This window comes from Balaenoptera borealis, assembly GCF_965194805.1.
Source record: "Balaenoptera borealis genome assembly, chromosome: 2".
NCBI lineage: Eukaryota > Metazoa > Chordata > Mammalia > Artiodactyla > Balaenopteridae > Balaenoptera > Balaenoptera borealis.
Genome location: NC_138867.1, coordinates 97,177,038 through 97,192,140, shown reverse-complemented (window position 1 = coordinate 97,192,140; position 15,103 = coordinate 97,177,038). Strand labels below are relative to the sequence as shown.

The window sequence follows — 15,103 nt, the reverse complement described above, 5'->3', positions numbered from 1 at the left end:
CCGAAATATTCTTGAAATTCAAGTTCTTCATGGTATTACTTAATCCTTCAACCTACCGGTGTTCTCCATGAAAAGAAAATCGCAGGTAACTGAACATCAAAGGCAGGTACATATAACAAAGCAAAGGGCAGACACTGCCAGCCCACAATTCCCTCTGATGATAGGGACTGGAGAAAGCCATTACCAGGGTCATTCCATGGGCGAGAGAAAGAGTACAGGCTGCAGACATTATGGACATTCCTTTGGAGGAACCACCACCAACTGCATAAAAAAGCCTGTGAAGTCTATGCATTTAACCCAGAGAGAGGAAGGAGCGCTGAACTGCCTGTAGCTGGCTGGATGGTTCGATGGGAGGAAAACCCTCACCCAGGCGAGGGCTGCTGTACCTGCTGAGGCTGTCACCTTCTGCTACTGCTGGATGTCACAGCTCACTGACAGGAGCCTTGCAGACCCTCTCTACCAAGATCACCTCTGCTTTGTGAGCGTCACTCATCTTGTGGAAGCCTGCACCTGTCAGTGCCTTGTATGGTTTCCGAGCCTGGGAGCCTGTCGTTATGAGCACAGAATAGAGAAAATTAAGGCTAGATGACTCTGTCAGCAGTTCCTAATCTCTGAATTATTCTTGCAAGCAAAGTATAATAGGATATACATTTTTTTAAAAAAATGAAATCAGATTACGTTTTTTTAATTCTGTGAGAATCTCACAATACACCAAGGGTAATTAGAGAGCTACTGGGCTTATTAGCAAAACCCAGTGTTGGGGATTCTGCTCTAACGGATCTCCTTTTCCCTCGTTTTTTTTTTTATCCTTGTTTTTTAATCTCTTCAGGGACAAGTCTCTTTTTCAAAACCTTTGGAACAGATGTGCTTCAGAATTTAAAATTTTTCAGATTTTGAAAAGGTAACATGGGACATATCTCCCAGTGTGGGCAACATCCAGTAATCAAACCCATTAATGTTTTTGCAGTGAAATGTATAAATATTTATCCTAAGAGGGATAAAGTGTCATGACACCGTAGGTCAAGTTCTGTTGCCCAATGAATAGGAAAAATCTCTTGGTTTTTGGGGTGGGGCGGGGGGTTGTTCTCGTTTTTGTTTTGTAATTGCAAATGAGGGATCGTGTACCTGTATTTCAAACAAGCAACTTGCTTGTTTTTCTTTAAACTGAAGGAGAAGTGAGGCGTTTTTAAAAACAGCTACTACCACCATAATAGTTCACCTGTATGCTGACCACCTTCATCTCAGTGGATGGGGTCCAAATGTTTCTGTGCAGTGACCTTTAAGTCACCTGTGTGAGGAATCAAGTCACCAAGTGGTAGAGATATTTAAACAAACCCATAATCTCCTGGAGCTTACTCTCACTGGCCTTAAGGAAGCATATTTTCAGGATGTTTAGAAATAGCTAGTAATTTCGAGGGTAAGATTTCACATTAAAAACAAATGAACACTTCAGGGAGTGGGTAACTAGTAAACGGTGCTCTCTCCACCCCAATTCAAACTGATACTGCTCTAAGTAAATCCAGCCAGACTAATGAGTCACTTTTTATATGTACAGAACATGAACAGAGCCAATAAAGAAATCATTAATTTCAGAAAGATGTAGTGCTATCTACCAGATGCAATAATAAACTGAAATAGGTTTAAATGTATGGCTTTGCAGTTTATTGGGACACAAAGTGGACTTTTTTTTTCCTTTCAATAAATGAAATGAATTTCCTAAAGAATATAATAAAATTGTGGAAATTCAAGAGACAATACTTGCATCTCATTTCTGTTCTGGATGTGTCCAGACATACAGAAACATACAGATAGTCCACTGTGTACGTAGACCTTCTACTGATGATAAGTACCAGTCAGCAGTATCATGCTTTGTTCTGGAACAGATCCTGAAATGATATTATGTCTCTCTCTATATACAATCAGAAGCTTGTAGTCAAATATAAAGTCTATTTTTGGCTTTCAGGGTACTGGGAGAGCATCAGAGGTCACAGAGAGAGACAAGCAATACAATGAAAGATGGCATGCAGTAAACACCAGAGAAACGGATTCAAAAAGTTTAGCTCAAGGAAATGTTTTTCACTCCCCGATCTTGAGACTTTTTACCAAAAAAGCAGTAAGAATTTGTAGCGTTCTGTCACAATTTCAATCATCCATGCTTGGTGATATTGTTATTTGGGACTGTTATTCAGAACTCAGAGGAGAGACGTGCAGGTTGTTTTTAATTCTCTCCAAGCCATGTCTGAAGTTGACTTCCCCTTCAAAGCCAGGAAGGGTCAGACACCTGAGCCTGAGAGATACAGCTAGGAGATTGCCGTAGCCACCTGAAGCTGAGAGATACGGCTGGGAGATTCTGTTTTCTGTAAACCACACTGACAGCAAACAGAGGAGAAATTACGAGGGGGAGTCATCTTGGCAAAGGGCAGCCATTGCTCTGCTTCGGTTTAAACCAGCTCAGGATTTTGACAAAGGTTCATGGAAAACTCCAGTCACTAATATCCCTAGTTTGTTCCCTTAAAAGTTGCTCTGCAAGTATCTTTCTAAGGGCTGGCGAGAAGTGCCTTCAGTATAGGCATATTATGTTTGCCCTCTTTCATTTTTAATGAAATTACAAATGTATAGAAAGCTAGGGAGAATAATGTGACAATAACTCAAAGAATAAATACCAATATTCTCAGCTGTTACCTCAGAGCTCTCCTCCCCAAACGACTACTTCTTCTTCTGTCATATTCTTAGAAGAAAAAAGTCATCAGATACCATCTTTATTCTGAGTTATATTCTTTAAACCAAACTTTGGGTGAAGTGAAAAAACATCCATCCATTACTTCAGACAAATATTTGAAATTCCTTAAGCAAAGAGTGAAATGGTCCAGTTTGAAAGTGTCTGTAAGTCCAACCGGCAATGGAGTTGCCCGTTTCAATGCCCTGCTCTCCAGACCTGGTCCTTCTACCCGGTATGTCCTCCCAGCTGCCTCTCCTCTAACCGCCCCAGTCCTCAGTGAACAATCACGCAACCTGCCAAGGCTTCCTCCAAACACAGGCCTTCGCTGAGCTTCCCACCTGCGTCCCCCTGCAACACGTTCACCCTCCGGAGAGTATTCTCCCCAACAGAATTTTCATTTCTTTTGGAAAAATTATTGTTTGTGTGTTCTGTTTTTGGTCAATGATCTGGAACTGTCAGGCCCACCTACTAAACAGCAAGGTCCTAGAGGGTAAGGGATCTATTTTTTCCATCTCTGTCTCAGCACCTAGCACAGAGCCTGGCTCCGAGCAGAAAGCAGAGAATCAGCAAGAGGGAAAGCAAGCGATGGAAGTAGTGAACACCAGGCAGCAAGCCAAGGAGAAACGAATGAGTCTTGGCTTCCTTTCTGAAAGCTGCGTAATGTAGGGGCAGAGCTCGGTGCTGGAGCCAGGAGTCCTCAGTGGCTGCTCAGCTTGGCCACTTTTGAGCTGCACCACATTTGGCAAATGATCTCACTTCTCAGGGCCTCAGTTTCCTTAACAGCAAAACAAAGCGGGTATTTGTTTCTGTCTCTGGAGCAGATGTTTAAGGTCAGCACTATTATAAAAGTTGAGAAAGATGGAGATGGCAAAAAGCTGGGGTGTGACATGGGTAAACATGCTTGGGACTGTGGCAGCTTTTTGAGATCAAGGTGGTTTGCCACAGGATATTCCGCACAGATTGCTGAGATCACACCTATAACTGCAGAGCCCTAATGAGTCACGAGACTGTATCTGAAACATCCAAGCAAAGTGCCTTAAATGCATTGTCTCAAGCATTTATGGGATAGGGAGAGCACTGGTAGGAAGAAAGAGAACGATCATAACAAAGAATCACCTGAAAGACAAGACTTGCCTTCTCTCCTCAAAAGATCACAGGTTTACAACCAACCTTTATTTTCCTAAAAAAGAAAATTTTTTTCTAAAAAGACTTCTGAATTCACAACTGTTTTTCCCTCTCCTTTGTGACAGCGGTTTCAGATCAAAATGGAACATCTATTATACACAGTCGATATTTATTATTATACTCCACTGAATGCCATCATCCTTCTCCAAAATGTGTTGAACTTAGGTCTGTGGCATTTCCCTAACTCTGAAATGGGAGCTTTTATGTCTCTGTTAATGGCTGAGGAGGAGAAGAAGATCAAATGCTTTATTAAAAGGCTAGAGCTGTTTTTCACATTTGCATAAAACTTATACCTTAATGCAGTGTCACCAGACAGGTGGCCAGCGTGACCCCTGAAGATTGGGTACAGTGGACATTTCAACCGGGACCGACGGGCCCAAGTTGTTCCTAACTCCATCTGGGAGGAGCCCTTCTGTGGCCTGGCCATGCTTGCTGTGGACAGCAGCGTCCTCGTAATGCTGCAGCCCCTGAAACAGGGCAGTCCAGGCCAGCGAAGGAAACCTGCTGTTCAAACACTCCTTGATTCCCGAACCGTCCCTCCGGTGCAGGAATAACCAGCAGTCTTCAGCGTTCAGCAAGCTGGGTTTTCTGCACCAGCATCTGCTCTCCCACCTCTCTCTGGGCAGAGGTTCCCTACTCGGACTTGAGAGGTATCCAAACCTGTTTATCCTCTCAGCTCCTGAAACAGGCAACTTTGATTTTATCCTTCATAACAGACGTTGTTCTCTTTGGTGTATTTATTTTAAAACATCACTCTTGAGGGGGCTGCAAGCAGGCACGTGGTTCCACTTAGCCCAGTGGTGTCACGAGATAATCAATTCCTCCTAAAACTGTGGTTGAAAAGCATTTGCGTCTTTCTATTCACCTTAAGCCTGCAATCGCAGGGCCATAAAGTGGAATGAGCCTTTGCATGCCTACACATTTGCAAGCGACTATGTACTCCTTTTATAGATTTATTATTACTGAAGCCATCAGGGACTTTCAGCCACTCTGTCCACGCAAGCATAGATGCAACAACCTATATTCAACTATGATCTTAAGTGCAGTTTCCATTTATGCCAGCCTCTCTCTCTCCAACCTTCCTTCTGTTCCCCTTTCCTTGACATTCTGGGAAGGACATCAACTGTGGAATCACATAGCCCTGGCTTTCTGTTTTTACTGATGTGCTATAAATATTGACTGGACATGTTACTTAACCTCTGTGAGCCTCAGTTTCCTTGCATGCACAATGGAGAGGATAAGGCCTGTCTCTCTGGATTGCTGTAATATTTAAATAAAATTAACACGCATGTGTACGTCATACATAGAAGGTGCTCAATTAACTTTCACTTCCACCCCACCCTTTCACCGATGTCCATACTGATATTTTCCTTTGCATTTGTGCGAGTGCTGTGATTCACATTTTTTAAATCACACAACACGAGCTGTGCCATCCTGAGACAGACTCTCCTGCCTCTCCCAGACACCCACCTCCAGAGCTAGGAAGCTTAGGGGCCGGGAAGGAGAAGGAGGAGAGAGCTGCTTCTCCTGCTGAAGACATAGAACCCCAGTTGCTAATCTGAGAATTTAAGGAATTCCAAGAGAAACTATTAAGAATAAGCAGACACTTATGGAGGACTACTATTTTTACGTGCATTATCTCACAGCTAATCTTGAGACACTATTTTTCCCCACTCTGAAGATGAGGAAACTGAGGCTCAGAGCTCTTCAGCATCTTGCCAGAGGTCCCAGCTAATCAGTGGAGCAGAGGCATTCAAATCCTGTGTTTTTACCCTCTACTCCCGCTGCTTCCCTGTATGATCAGCAATCGTTTGATTTCTCGGAAAAGCTTTTACGCCAGTTTCAAGTCAGATTTTTAAGGATAGTCACATTGTGAAAACAAAGATGATGATGGATGAGGTCAGAAGGCTGGAGCAATAAAAATGAAAACGTTATCTTAGCGTAAAACCTGACTAAACTCCGAATATGATTCAGCGGTAATAACAGTGGTCTCTTTGGCCAGGGTAGAACTACTTAATGGACTTGAACTTTGTCCTGATGTTGAAACTAGACAGAGTCACAGCTCTTTGCTCCAGCCTGACTAACTTTCTACAACTTCTGTGCTCTGCCCCCAAGAGCAAAGCTGAAGAGAACCTGTTCCATCCCTCCTGTTTGCCACATACAGTACCACAGAGTGACACACTGATGGCCCCTTGAGTTTCCAAACCACATGCAATTTAGGGGCAACCAGGAAAGGGTATAGAAAAAACCCAGCCCTGTTCTCTTTGGAAAGAGCACTGCCCAAGTGCACAGAGCTTGTCCTGCCCCTGCCCTGCCGTCATCTCAGAGGGTGGCAGACAGAACCGCCACCAGAGCCCACCTGCATCTCCCGCTGTCTCGAGCTCCAGTACCCCACTCTGCCTCGACTCCTACTCCTCCCGTCCCAGCCCCACACCTCCAGAAGGTGTCCGTGGCCTTGCAGTGTCCTAGCTCAGGGTCACTCCATGTACTATCCTCCTGAATCACCATCAGGTACCCAATCCTTTCTTCACTAGGGCAGAATCGCCTAGAATTGTACAATCTCAGAGCTCAAAGGAGTTTGATAGGCCATTATATTTTATATCCTTTCATTTTACTGGTGAGGAAGCTAGGAGCCAGTGCAGCTACGAGACTGACCCAGGGTCACACCTTCCATCTATTAATGACGGCATGAATTAATGATTATCTTTTAAACTTCCTATTATGTCAGTAGAAAATGTGCTTTTTAAAAGAAGCATGGTAGCAAATAATTTTCCTCACAGAAGAAAAGAAGTGCCACTACCATGATTTCCTCTCTATTTCTAGGCCATACTTAGAGTCATCATCAAGAGCACTTTGCATTTGCAAGTTTCCAGATAAATTATTTTTCTCATCATTACCACTCACTATTAAAATGTTCATTGGATACCAACATTCTGGAAGAATGGTTGTACCAAATCAGATACAAGCTATATCCGTACAGCCAAGTCCAAGTGCAAGTACACTGATGCACTGTCTGCTGCAGCTGGACACAGAGAGAGTATGTGGAGCAGCCCAATTGGGTCTTTAAAACAAGCAATGTTCATTCACTTGTGTGTACAGACAATAACTGGGACTTCTATCTACCCCTCATACCCTTGTTGTAGTATAGAAGTCATTGTGTCTGGGACTTCCCTGGTGGCTCAGTGGTTAAGAATCCGCCTGCCAATGCAGGGGACACAGGTTCGAGCCCTGGTCCGGGAAGATCCCACATGCCGTGGAGAAACTAAGCCCATGCACCACAACTACTGAGCCTGTGCTCTAGAGCCCGCGAGCCACAACTACTGAAGCCTGCGCACCTAGAGCCTGTGCTCCGCAAGAAAAGAAGCCACGGCAATGAGAAGCCCACGCACTGCAACGAAGATTAGCCCCCGCTCACTGCAACTAGAGAAAGCCTGCATGCAGCAACGAAGACCCAAAGCAGCCAAAAAGAAATGAAAAAAAAAAAAAAAAAAAGTCATTGTGTCAGCAGAGCATAAAGCAAAGGGGATGTCACGAGAACCAGAAATGATTATGAAGTCAGAGAATCAGGTCACAAATGGCCACATCTTACTTCTGATTAATCAGGTTAATTTCACAAGAGCCACTACTACCGAGAAGCCATGACAAAGCCACCTGGCCAGAGTATGCCTCACACTTTCCCAACACTAGTTCTAATCCCCTACCCACTACTCCCCAAATCCTGCCCCAGAAAATTGTACTTGGGCTCACAGACTGGTGGGACTTGGCCAAAGGTGACTCACAGAGAAGAGAAAACTAAGTCAGTTGCCAACATTTAGAGAAAAAAATAAAATAGGAGGTTTAACATACAACTCCAGATTTCTGGCTTCTTAAGAAATAAAAATAAAAATCAGAGATCTGGCTTTGCGGGCCAACACTGCAGAGGGCCTGCACTTCAGAGCTGAGCAGCAGCTGCCCAAAGTAGAGGGGCTGGCCCTCCCCCAGTGGAAACATTCCCACCATTGTCTTAGGAAGCCTTTTTTACCCATTAACCTCACCTGCCTGTCCTTAAGGTTTTGCAGTGAATTTTCTGGGGTGCAGAAGAATAGGAATATCACTTTTTAGTGATGGTGTATTTTACAGAGGTCATTTCTCTCCAGGCTAAGAATTATGGAAGGCTGAAACAATTTAGATGGAAAATTCAGGCATAATGAGCTTATTTTTGAAGTAAACGTTTTTGTTTAGAATCGTCATATTGACAGTCTTCCCATGATCTAATTTTCTGGGTAGCTGATTAAGTCATTTTTAGCCTATACAAGCACAGTCACAAAGAGGGAAATAGACAAGTGTCTGCAGATGCTATATGTGGGTACCACTTTACAAAGTTTCAAGATCACTTAAACAACCACATAGCAGCAGCCCAGCTAGCTCAAGATTTTGAACACAGTGGAAAGTTCTTGTTTGTTTTTGTTCTTCTGGGCTAGCGCAAGTCTGTGTGCTAGGGTCTTAGCAGGGAGACTCAGCCCGTGTTCAGCAGGATGGAAAATGACAATGTGATTGATTGGGATCTCGCCACAAAGTAATCATTTCAACAGGAAAATATATTGTCTACATATTTACAAGGGTTAGAGCCCAAAGTTGTGTAGGAAGGGAATAATACATCAAAACCTCAGCTGAAGAAAATTATAAAGCATTCATATGGACCGGCCAAGATTAACTGGGGCTGCCAGAACACTTTCACCCACATGATGTACATGTTAACAACCTGATGATACGACGACAGGAAGACACATAAAACAGATATTTTTCCTGGCACAGAGCCCTTCTGTAAACCTGGAGATATTTAAATAACCCATCTTAGCCATGATCCTGGCTAGGATGAGGATTGAAAAAAAGCCATTGGATTGCATAACAGATTTCTTATGCATGCGTTGCTCTATCCTGCCAGCTTCTGGGTTGAGAATGTTGCATCAATCCATGCAATCTTAAGATGGAAAAAATTAAAATTGGGAGACAGACTAAAATAGCAGGACTTTGTCTCGTTAGCTTGAGGACATCTGTACAAAGATGAACGCAATTGTGGGAGGATACAGACTCCTTTGTCATGTCAAGAAAACTTAACCTTTAAAAGTATACCTATATTCCCAAAGATTTCTAAAGGAATGAGAATCAGCCTTTTGAGTCTCCATTATTCTTCCACGGTGCGCTGCAAACACTCCGAGGTAATAGGCTTCTGTATAATACTATAATACTGCTCTTCAGCCCTTGGTAAATGTTGCCACTTCCTCTTCCCCATATACTTTCTGACCGGTGTCTGGTTTATGTTTTACTCTTTTTTTTTTTTTTTTTTTTAATGTTTTACTTGCTCTTGTTATTGATTTCTCGTCTTTAACGTTATACTGAACAGAAGCCACGACAAGCAAAATCAGGGCACCACAGAGCTTCTTCCCTTTGGGTTTAGATTCTCCAGAATAGGAAGAACTAGCAAATGAATGAATGAATAGACTGGTGCTTTTCACTTGTCTGTAAATACATGTTCGTGTCTCTTGGTTATGGACCGCCCTTGTGAACAAGTAATTATTTAAAGTTTAATTTTAATCTACACATCAGAGATGGAGATATGGAATTGCTTAGGCTTTTCTCTCAACCTCTCTCCCTCTTTGATTTTCAAGATAAAGCAAATTAATTAATGTGCACTTTTCGACTGAAGAAATGATTAAGATCCAGCTGTGTCTGTGAAATTATCAGTTGCGATGCAACACTCAGGACTTAATGCTTTTTTTGGCAATGAAGAAGAGAGACACAGGTATCTAATATTAAGTGTGTTCTAAAAAGCATAAGTTAGCAGTTTTGTTTGCCAGATTAACTTTCAAAGACATCTAAGTTACTAAGCTTGACTTTATTACACACCAATCTTAAATGATTGATGGACTACTGTGAAATAGCTTTGTTCAAAACAAGACCTTCGGCAGTCTACTTCAAAGGCTTTACTAAGATAAAAAGATAGCCCCATTTTACATTAATTTCCCTGATAGATCAACACTTATTTGAAATATGCCTGAGAATTATGCAATATGTACTGTCTTGTGAGTTTCCTTCTACTGTATCCAGCAGCCCCATATGGGAATGTTTTTACTTCTAAGATTTAGGAGAAGTTTTTCTACACATGAAGAGCATCTTTAAGAAAATGCAGATGGGTAAAACAGTATATTGGCATTTTTATTCACTACTGTTTCATTGCAAGGTAGTATCTGACACTAAAATATACAGAGATATGATTGTTTAAAAATCAACAATACTATTTCAGGAGGTGGTTTCAGAGGCTCCCTATAACATTCTCCACAGAGTCTGAAAGGATCCATTTATTTCTTTTTAAACGTAGATTATGTGATTTTATTTATGTCTAAGGTCACTACAGAGTTACTATAGAATTACATAAATGAGGAGTGAAAATCTCAACTAAGGGGTCAAGCAGGTAATGGAAATCGGTGAACTGGGCCAGTATAGTGGGGACAGGGGTTGGTGAATGGGAGCATGGTGCTTGAAGGGAACTGACATTTAGGTCATTATGTCAGATACTTGATTTTTCAATATTGGGCAACTACTTCAAAATTTTGAAAGATCCCAGCTGGCCAAACAACTCATGTCTGGGGATGGCATGCTGCTATAAACCTGCTGAGAAGAAAAAAGATGTATTTACCTTAAAAAAAAAAAACTTTCTAAATCATCCACATTTTTTGGAATGCCGTTTCGTGACTGTGAAATAGCCACCCATAATGGCCTAACACCGACTCAGGACAAAGCAATTAAGGCTCTGAGTTACTTGTTTGGTAGAAGCTTTGCAAAAGGGCCCAGATGCATGGGGAAGGAGGCTGCAGTGGGTAATGGACACAGGTTCCTTATGCAAAACACTGTCATCGGTGAATTCACAGTGGAAGAGACAGGAAACAGGAGCCCCTTTCTCTAAAATTTATCTTCAAGGCCATTTCATTTTATGGAGTGGAATAAAGCTGACTTGTAAAAAAAAAAAAAAAAAAGAAAAAAAAAATCCCTTCTTTGCTCTTTGGCAGGGTGAAGTAGAGAAATAAAGTCTCCCCGCTGAACTACTATGAGGTCAGAAGCCTTGCTGCTATATTTCACACTGCTACACTTCACTGGGGCTGCTTTCCCAGAAGATTCTGAGCCAATCAGTATTTCGCATGGCAACTGTAAGTATCCACAATCTCACTCTCACTTTCTCCCTCTGTGGGCACTTGAGCCTGCGTCAACAGGCAAAACATACAAATTAAACATTTCATAAAACAGGAGACTTGTTAGTCACTTTAACTTGTGTGGATGGCAGAGGTAGATAATTCAAGTCTAGCCAAAATTGGTAGGATGACTGTTCTGTAACTACAATAAACGTGGTTGTGAGGATTTGAAACAGCCCTCAATACCTCTGAGGAAGTCTCAGTTACTACAAGGAAGCTGTGATCATGCCTGGAAACCAGCTGTGGGAGAACACCACTGTCATCTGGGTGTTGCCAGTACCCCACATTTTCATAAGTAATTAGTACAGAGGCATTGTTACAAGATAACAGAAAAGAAGAAGACTGTTTTGGAGTACTTTAGGGACAAAAATTAACTTTTCTTTAGACTTAGAAGTTTTATCATTGCTAGATTTGGATAGAGAGATTCTGAATTCATAGTGGACCTACTTTTACTGTTTATAACTTTCTTTTGATCTCTGCTTCATTGTCAAGGGTAGAAAGCAACATGATGAAAAAGTCAGTTGCCGCCTCAAAAAGAGGAAAGTTCTACCTGTGTGTGGGATGAAATAGACAATTTTTTTTTTCCTTCTCTCCAAAAGATAAAATATTTTATCACAGTAAAAATGAAAGCATTTTACCCAAATATCTATCTTCACAGTAATAATCCCCAAACACTGAAGGAACCTTAAAAAAGTATTTGACAGTAATACTAGGATACTAAAGAGACCTACCCAGCTTTCTGCTGGACGGTCTAGGTTGTAAAAGGAAATAATTGTATATGAAGGGGAGGTGTCAAGCCTTGACAGCTCTAACTGAGAACAAAAGTCAGGGTATGACTAAGGACCAAACTGTGTAGTTTGAGACCATCATTCTTGAAGTGGCAGAGTCCACCTAACTTAAAGTACCAAACCTTAATAAGCAATTATTTATGTCCATTTGAGGTAGGTATTCTATCTTTGGTGCCCCTGTACAGAAGAGACCCCGGGCCCAAATGTACTGCTGAAAATCATGCTTCACTGGACACTCGTATCTTTGATAGGAGAGAGACATGAATTGTTTTAGCAACCTCCTTGATCAGTGGGTAAATGAAATTTCAGAGCAGTAGAGGAAAAAGCACAAGATAATCCCATACTAAGCTTGATTGTGAGTAAAATATACTGAGGCTCTCTAGTTAGAGTGAGTCATGCTCAGATGCTACAGGGGTTTAAGGTGTAGGGGTCTGAGCATAAATCTGTGAATGGATTACAAGTCATTATTTACACCCCTCTCACCCCCAAAACAACTGCCTTTTAAATGTGACTCATCTTTCTTTCCTCCTTAGTTTCTCTGGAGGATTGCCAGTGCTCTGGAGATTGTAGGTTTAAAGGCAGAGAGATTTTTGAGATGTAGGTATTTCCAAAGGTCAGATATTATTACAAATTGCCCGCTCTCAGCTGAAGAGAATTGCAGAAAAGGAGAAATATGCTCACTGACTCTCCAGGTCAGGGAAAATTCCAGATCACCCGACTGGCTACACTCAGTTTGACCCTGTCCTGTCAAAGCCCCCATTTCTGTGAGATTAGCCAATTGCTTAACTCAAGAGAGAACTTCCCACAGTTCCTAGAATGCCAACCAACCTAGCGGGGCTGCCTTCAATAGTAGATTATTCCAACTGGACGCCTGTGGAGACTGTATTTTTCTTCTGGCTCCTGGATGAGGGCTCTTGCCTCCAGACCACATTGCCTTTGTGGTGATTGATGGGAAGGCTGCTTTGAAATAGTTTTGTCCGGAGACAAGATCTTTGGCAGACTGCCCCTCGGGCTTAGCACTCTAAAGATGAAAAGAAAACTGTGGAAGAAAAGAGCACCTTCATGTAAAGGGTTCACTGGCAAGTTTAACCCCCAGAAAGAAGGACAAGTCAGAAAGAGTGACACTTAGAAATCTAAGCCCGGGCTTATTAGCATCAGGAAATGAAACTGTAACTTGATTATCCTTAAAGAGGACTCTTCTATCACAGCATTTCCTAAAATAACAGACTGGAAAATGGTGGCACGGTTGGACTTAAATATGGTTTTGTTTTGTGGCTGGCCCCCCTCCTCTCCCTGCCCTGTCAACTCTTGGCTTAATTTCCTTTTCCCTCTCTTGCCCCATCTCCTCTTTTCACAGATACAAAACAGTATCCGGTGTTTGTGGGCCACAAGCCAGGACGGAACACCACGCAGAGGCACAGGCTGGACATCCAGATGATCATGATCATGAACAGAACCCTCTACATTGCTGCTAGGTGAGCCACCTTTTCCTCACGTTTGCCTTCAAAGCATCCAAGGGTCCTAATACCTCAGTGTCCCCGCTATGCTTCATTTTAAAGGTCCCCAACAGATTGTTCTTTCATTTAAAGTCTACTTTAGTTTGTCAAGCAATCATTCTTTCAAGATTTTCTGTGTCTGTTTAACTTTATTATGTGGATTTGGGTAGAAATAATTGCATATTTTGGAGCTTAGACTCAAATAATCCACTGCTTACCTTGAACATCATATATATATATACAAATATTCGCTCAGGCACAGAGTAAAGTGCTTCTCTCCTTGATACTTACTAAATTAAGTTGAATGTGTAAACATGTATCAATTTAAGTTCAATGTGTGTGTAGGTGTGTGTATATTAATCTTGTGTTTTTGCAGATAATATAGAGTATATATCATTACTTTAGCAGTAGCCATCCATTTTAGAAGTTTTTGATTTGGATCTAGTTAAGAAAATACTCATCCACTGGGGAAATGTCATTTAAACAGACCATGTCTTAAGGCTGGATGGCATGGTAAGAAAACTACCCAGACACGGATCGCATGGATTAGGCTTTTCTTTCACCTCTACTCTTAATTTACCTGGACCACAACTTCTCTGGCTGTGTAAGTGTCCTCTGTTAAATGAGAGACTAGATTAGATTATCTTAATGAAGTCCTTTGGGATTCTAAAGATACATGATTTCCCATCTGGGGGTGTGTGTGTAGCTCATTCAAAATACTTCTAAATGAACAGCAGAAAGGACCACTATCTTATGGGGTTCCACTGTGGTATAACCTGGGTCTAGACTGATGAATCGTTTTACACTGGGAAGGAGAAACGGAGATTATGTTTGTAGTACCTGTTTGGCTGTGAGCACAGGCAACAAACAGGTAAGTAACAACAGTGCTGGATTCCTTCAAAGCACTTAAATGTTCTGAAAATACAAGCTATACAACATAAAGTAAAAATCCACTGGCTAGATTAAAATATCCTACGAGTACCCTACATTTGGTCACAGGGAGCAATGCCAAAGCACTTTCTAAAATTTTTACTTCACAAATACTTATGTAGTACATATTGGTTGTATGTGCTATATAAATTGCAAATACAGTCGTAAGTCCTTTATAAATGTTAATCCATTCAATCCTGGAAAAAACCCTATGAGATGGAACTATTATCATACCCATGTCTTACAGGAGGAAACCATGTACAGAAAGGTGAAATGACTGGGTCAGAATGACAGAGGCAGGATTTGAACTGGAATGGTCTTGCTCTAGAGTCTGGGTCACTACTCCCTGTACTCCGCGGCCTGCTGAGCCATAGAAGTGGTACTATTCGTCCTGGTGATAACCTTCTCATAGCTGTTGCCCAAGAACATGGCCATTTTAGGTATTCATTAAAAAACAATCCAATGAGTCCTTAGCAGTGACCTCTCTGGGAGAGTTATCAGCTCCTTCTTAAATACCATTTTTAGTTTCCTAAATGTAGCAAGTCTGGAAGATTACATTTGTACCCAATTAGCTAAAGGCTGGTCAAAACAAATGATTAAACGTTGCATCTGTGAGAAATAGGTTGACTCAAGAATCTTCTATGAATTGTTCACTTTGCAACTGAGTCTTTAGGGGAAAAGAAACATTATAACAGACTGCGCTTGTGCCTGATGATTTAGCATGGGTGTGAACTGCAGGTCTCCGGTGGGCACCTGAGT

The 15,103-nt window shown here is 41.8% G+C and overlaps 1 protein-coding gene and 1 long non-coding RNA gene across 5 annotated transcripts in view; both read left to right on the top strand.

Moving 5' to 3' along the window:
- The window catches only part of LOC309622584, a 1,043,817-nt gene that overhangs the window by 701,140 nt on the left and 327,574 nt on the right, over positions 1 to 15,103 (top strand). The gene's annotated exons all lie outside the window — the stretch shown is intronic.
- The window catches only part of SEMA6A (semaphorin 6A), a 128,500-nt gene that overhangs the window by 55,322 nt on the left and 58,075 nt on the right, over positions 1 to 15,103 (top strand). For 3 of the 4 annotated variants that reach the window (XM_082375641.1, XM_082375639.1, XM_082375640.1), the window contains exons 1-2: positions 10,964 to 11,088; positions 13,276 to 13,393. In XM_082375641.1, coding sequence (XP_082231767.1) covers positions 10,989 to 11,088; positions 13,276 to 13,393 — 218 coding nt within the window. In that variant the 5' untranslated portion in view covers positions 10,964 to 10,988. Of the gene's footprint in view, positions 1 to 10,950; positions 11,089 to 13,275; positions 13,394 to 15,103 lie in introns of those variants that run through there. The other variant, XM_082375638.1, reaches the window with a different exon arrangement.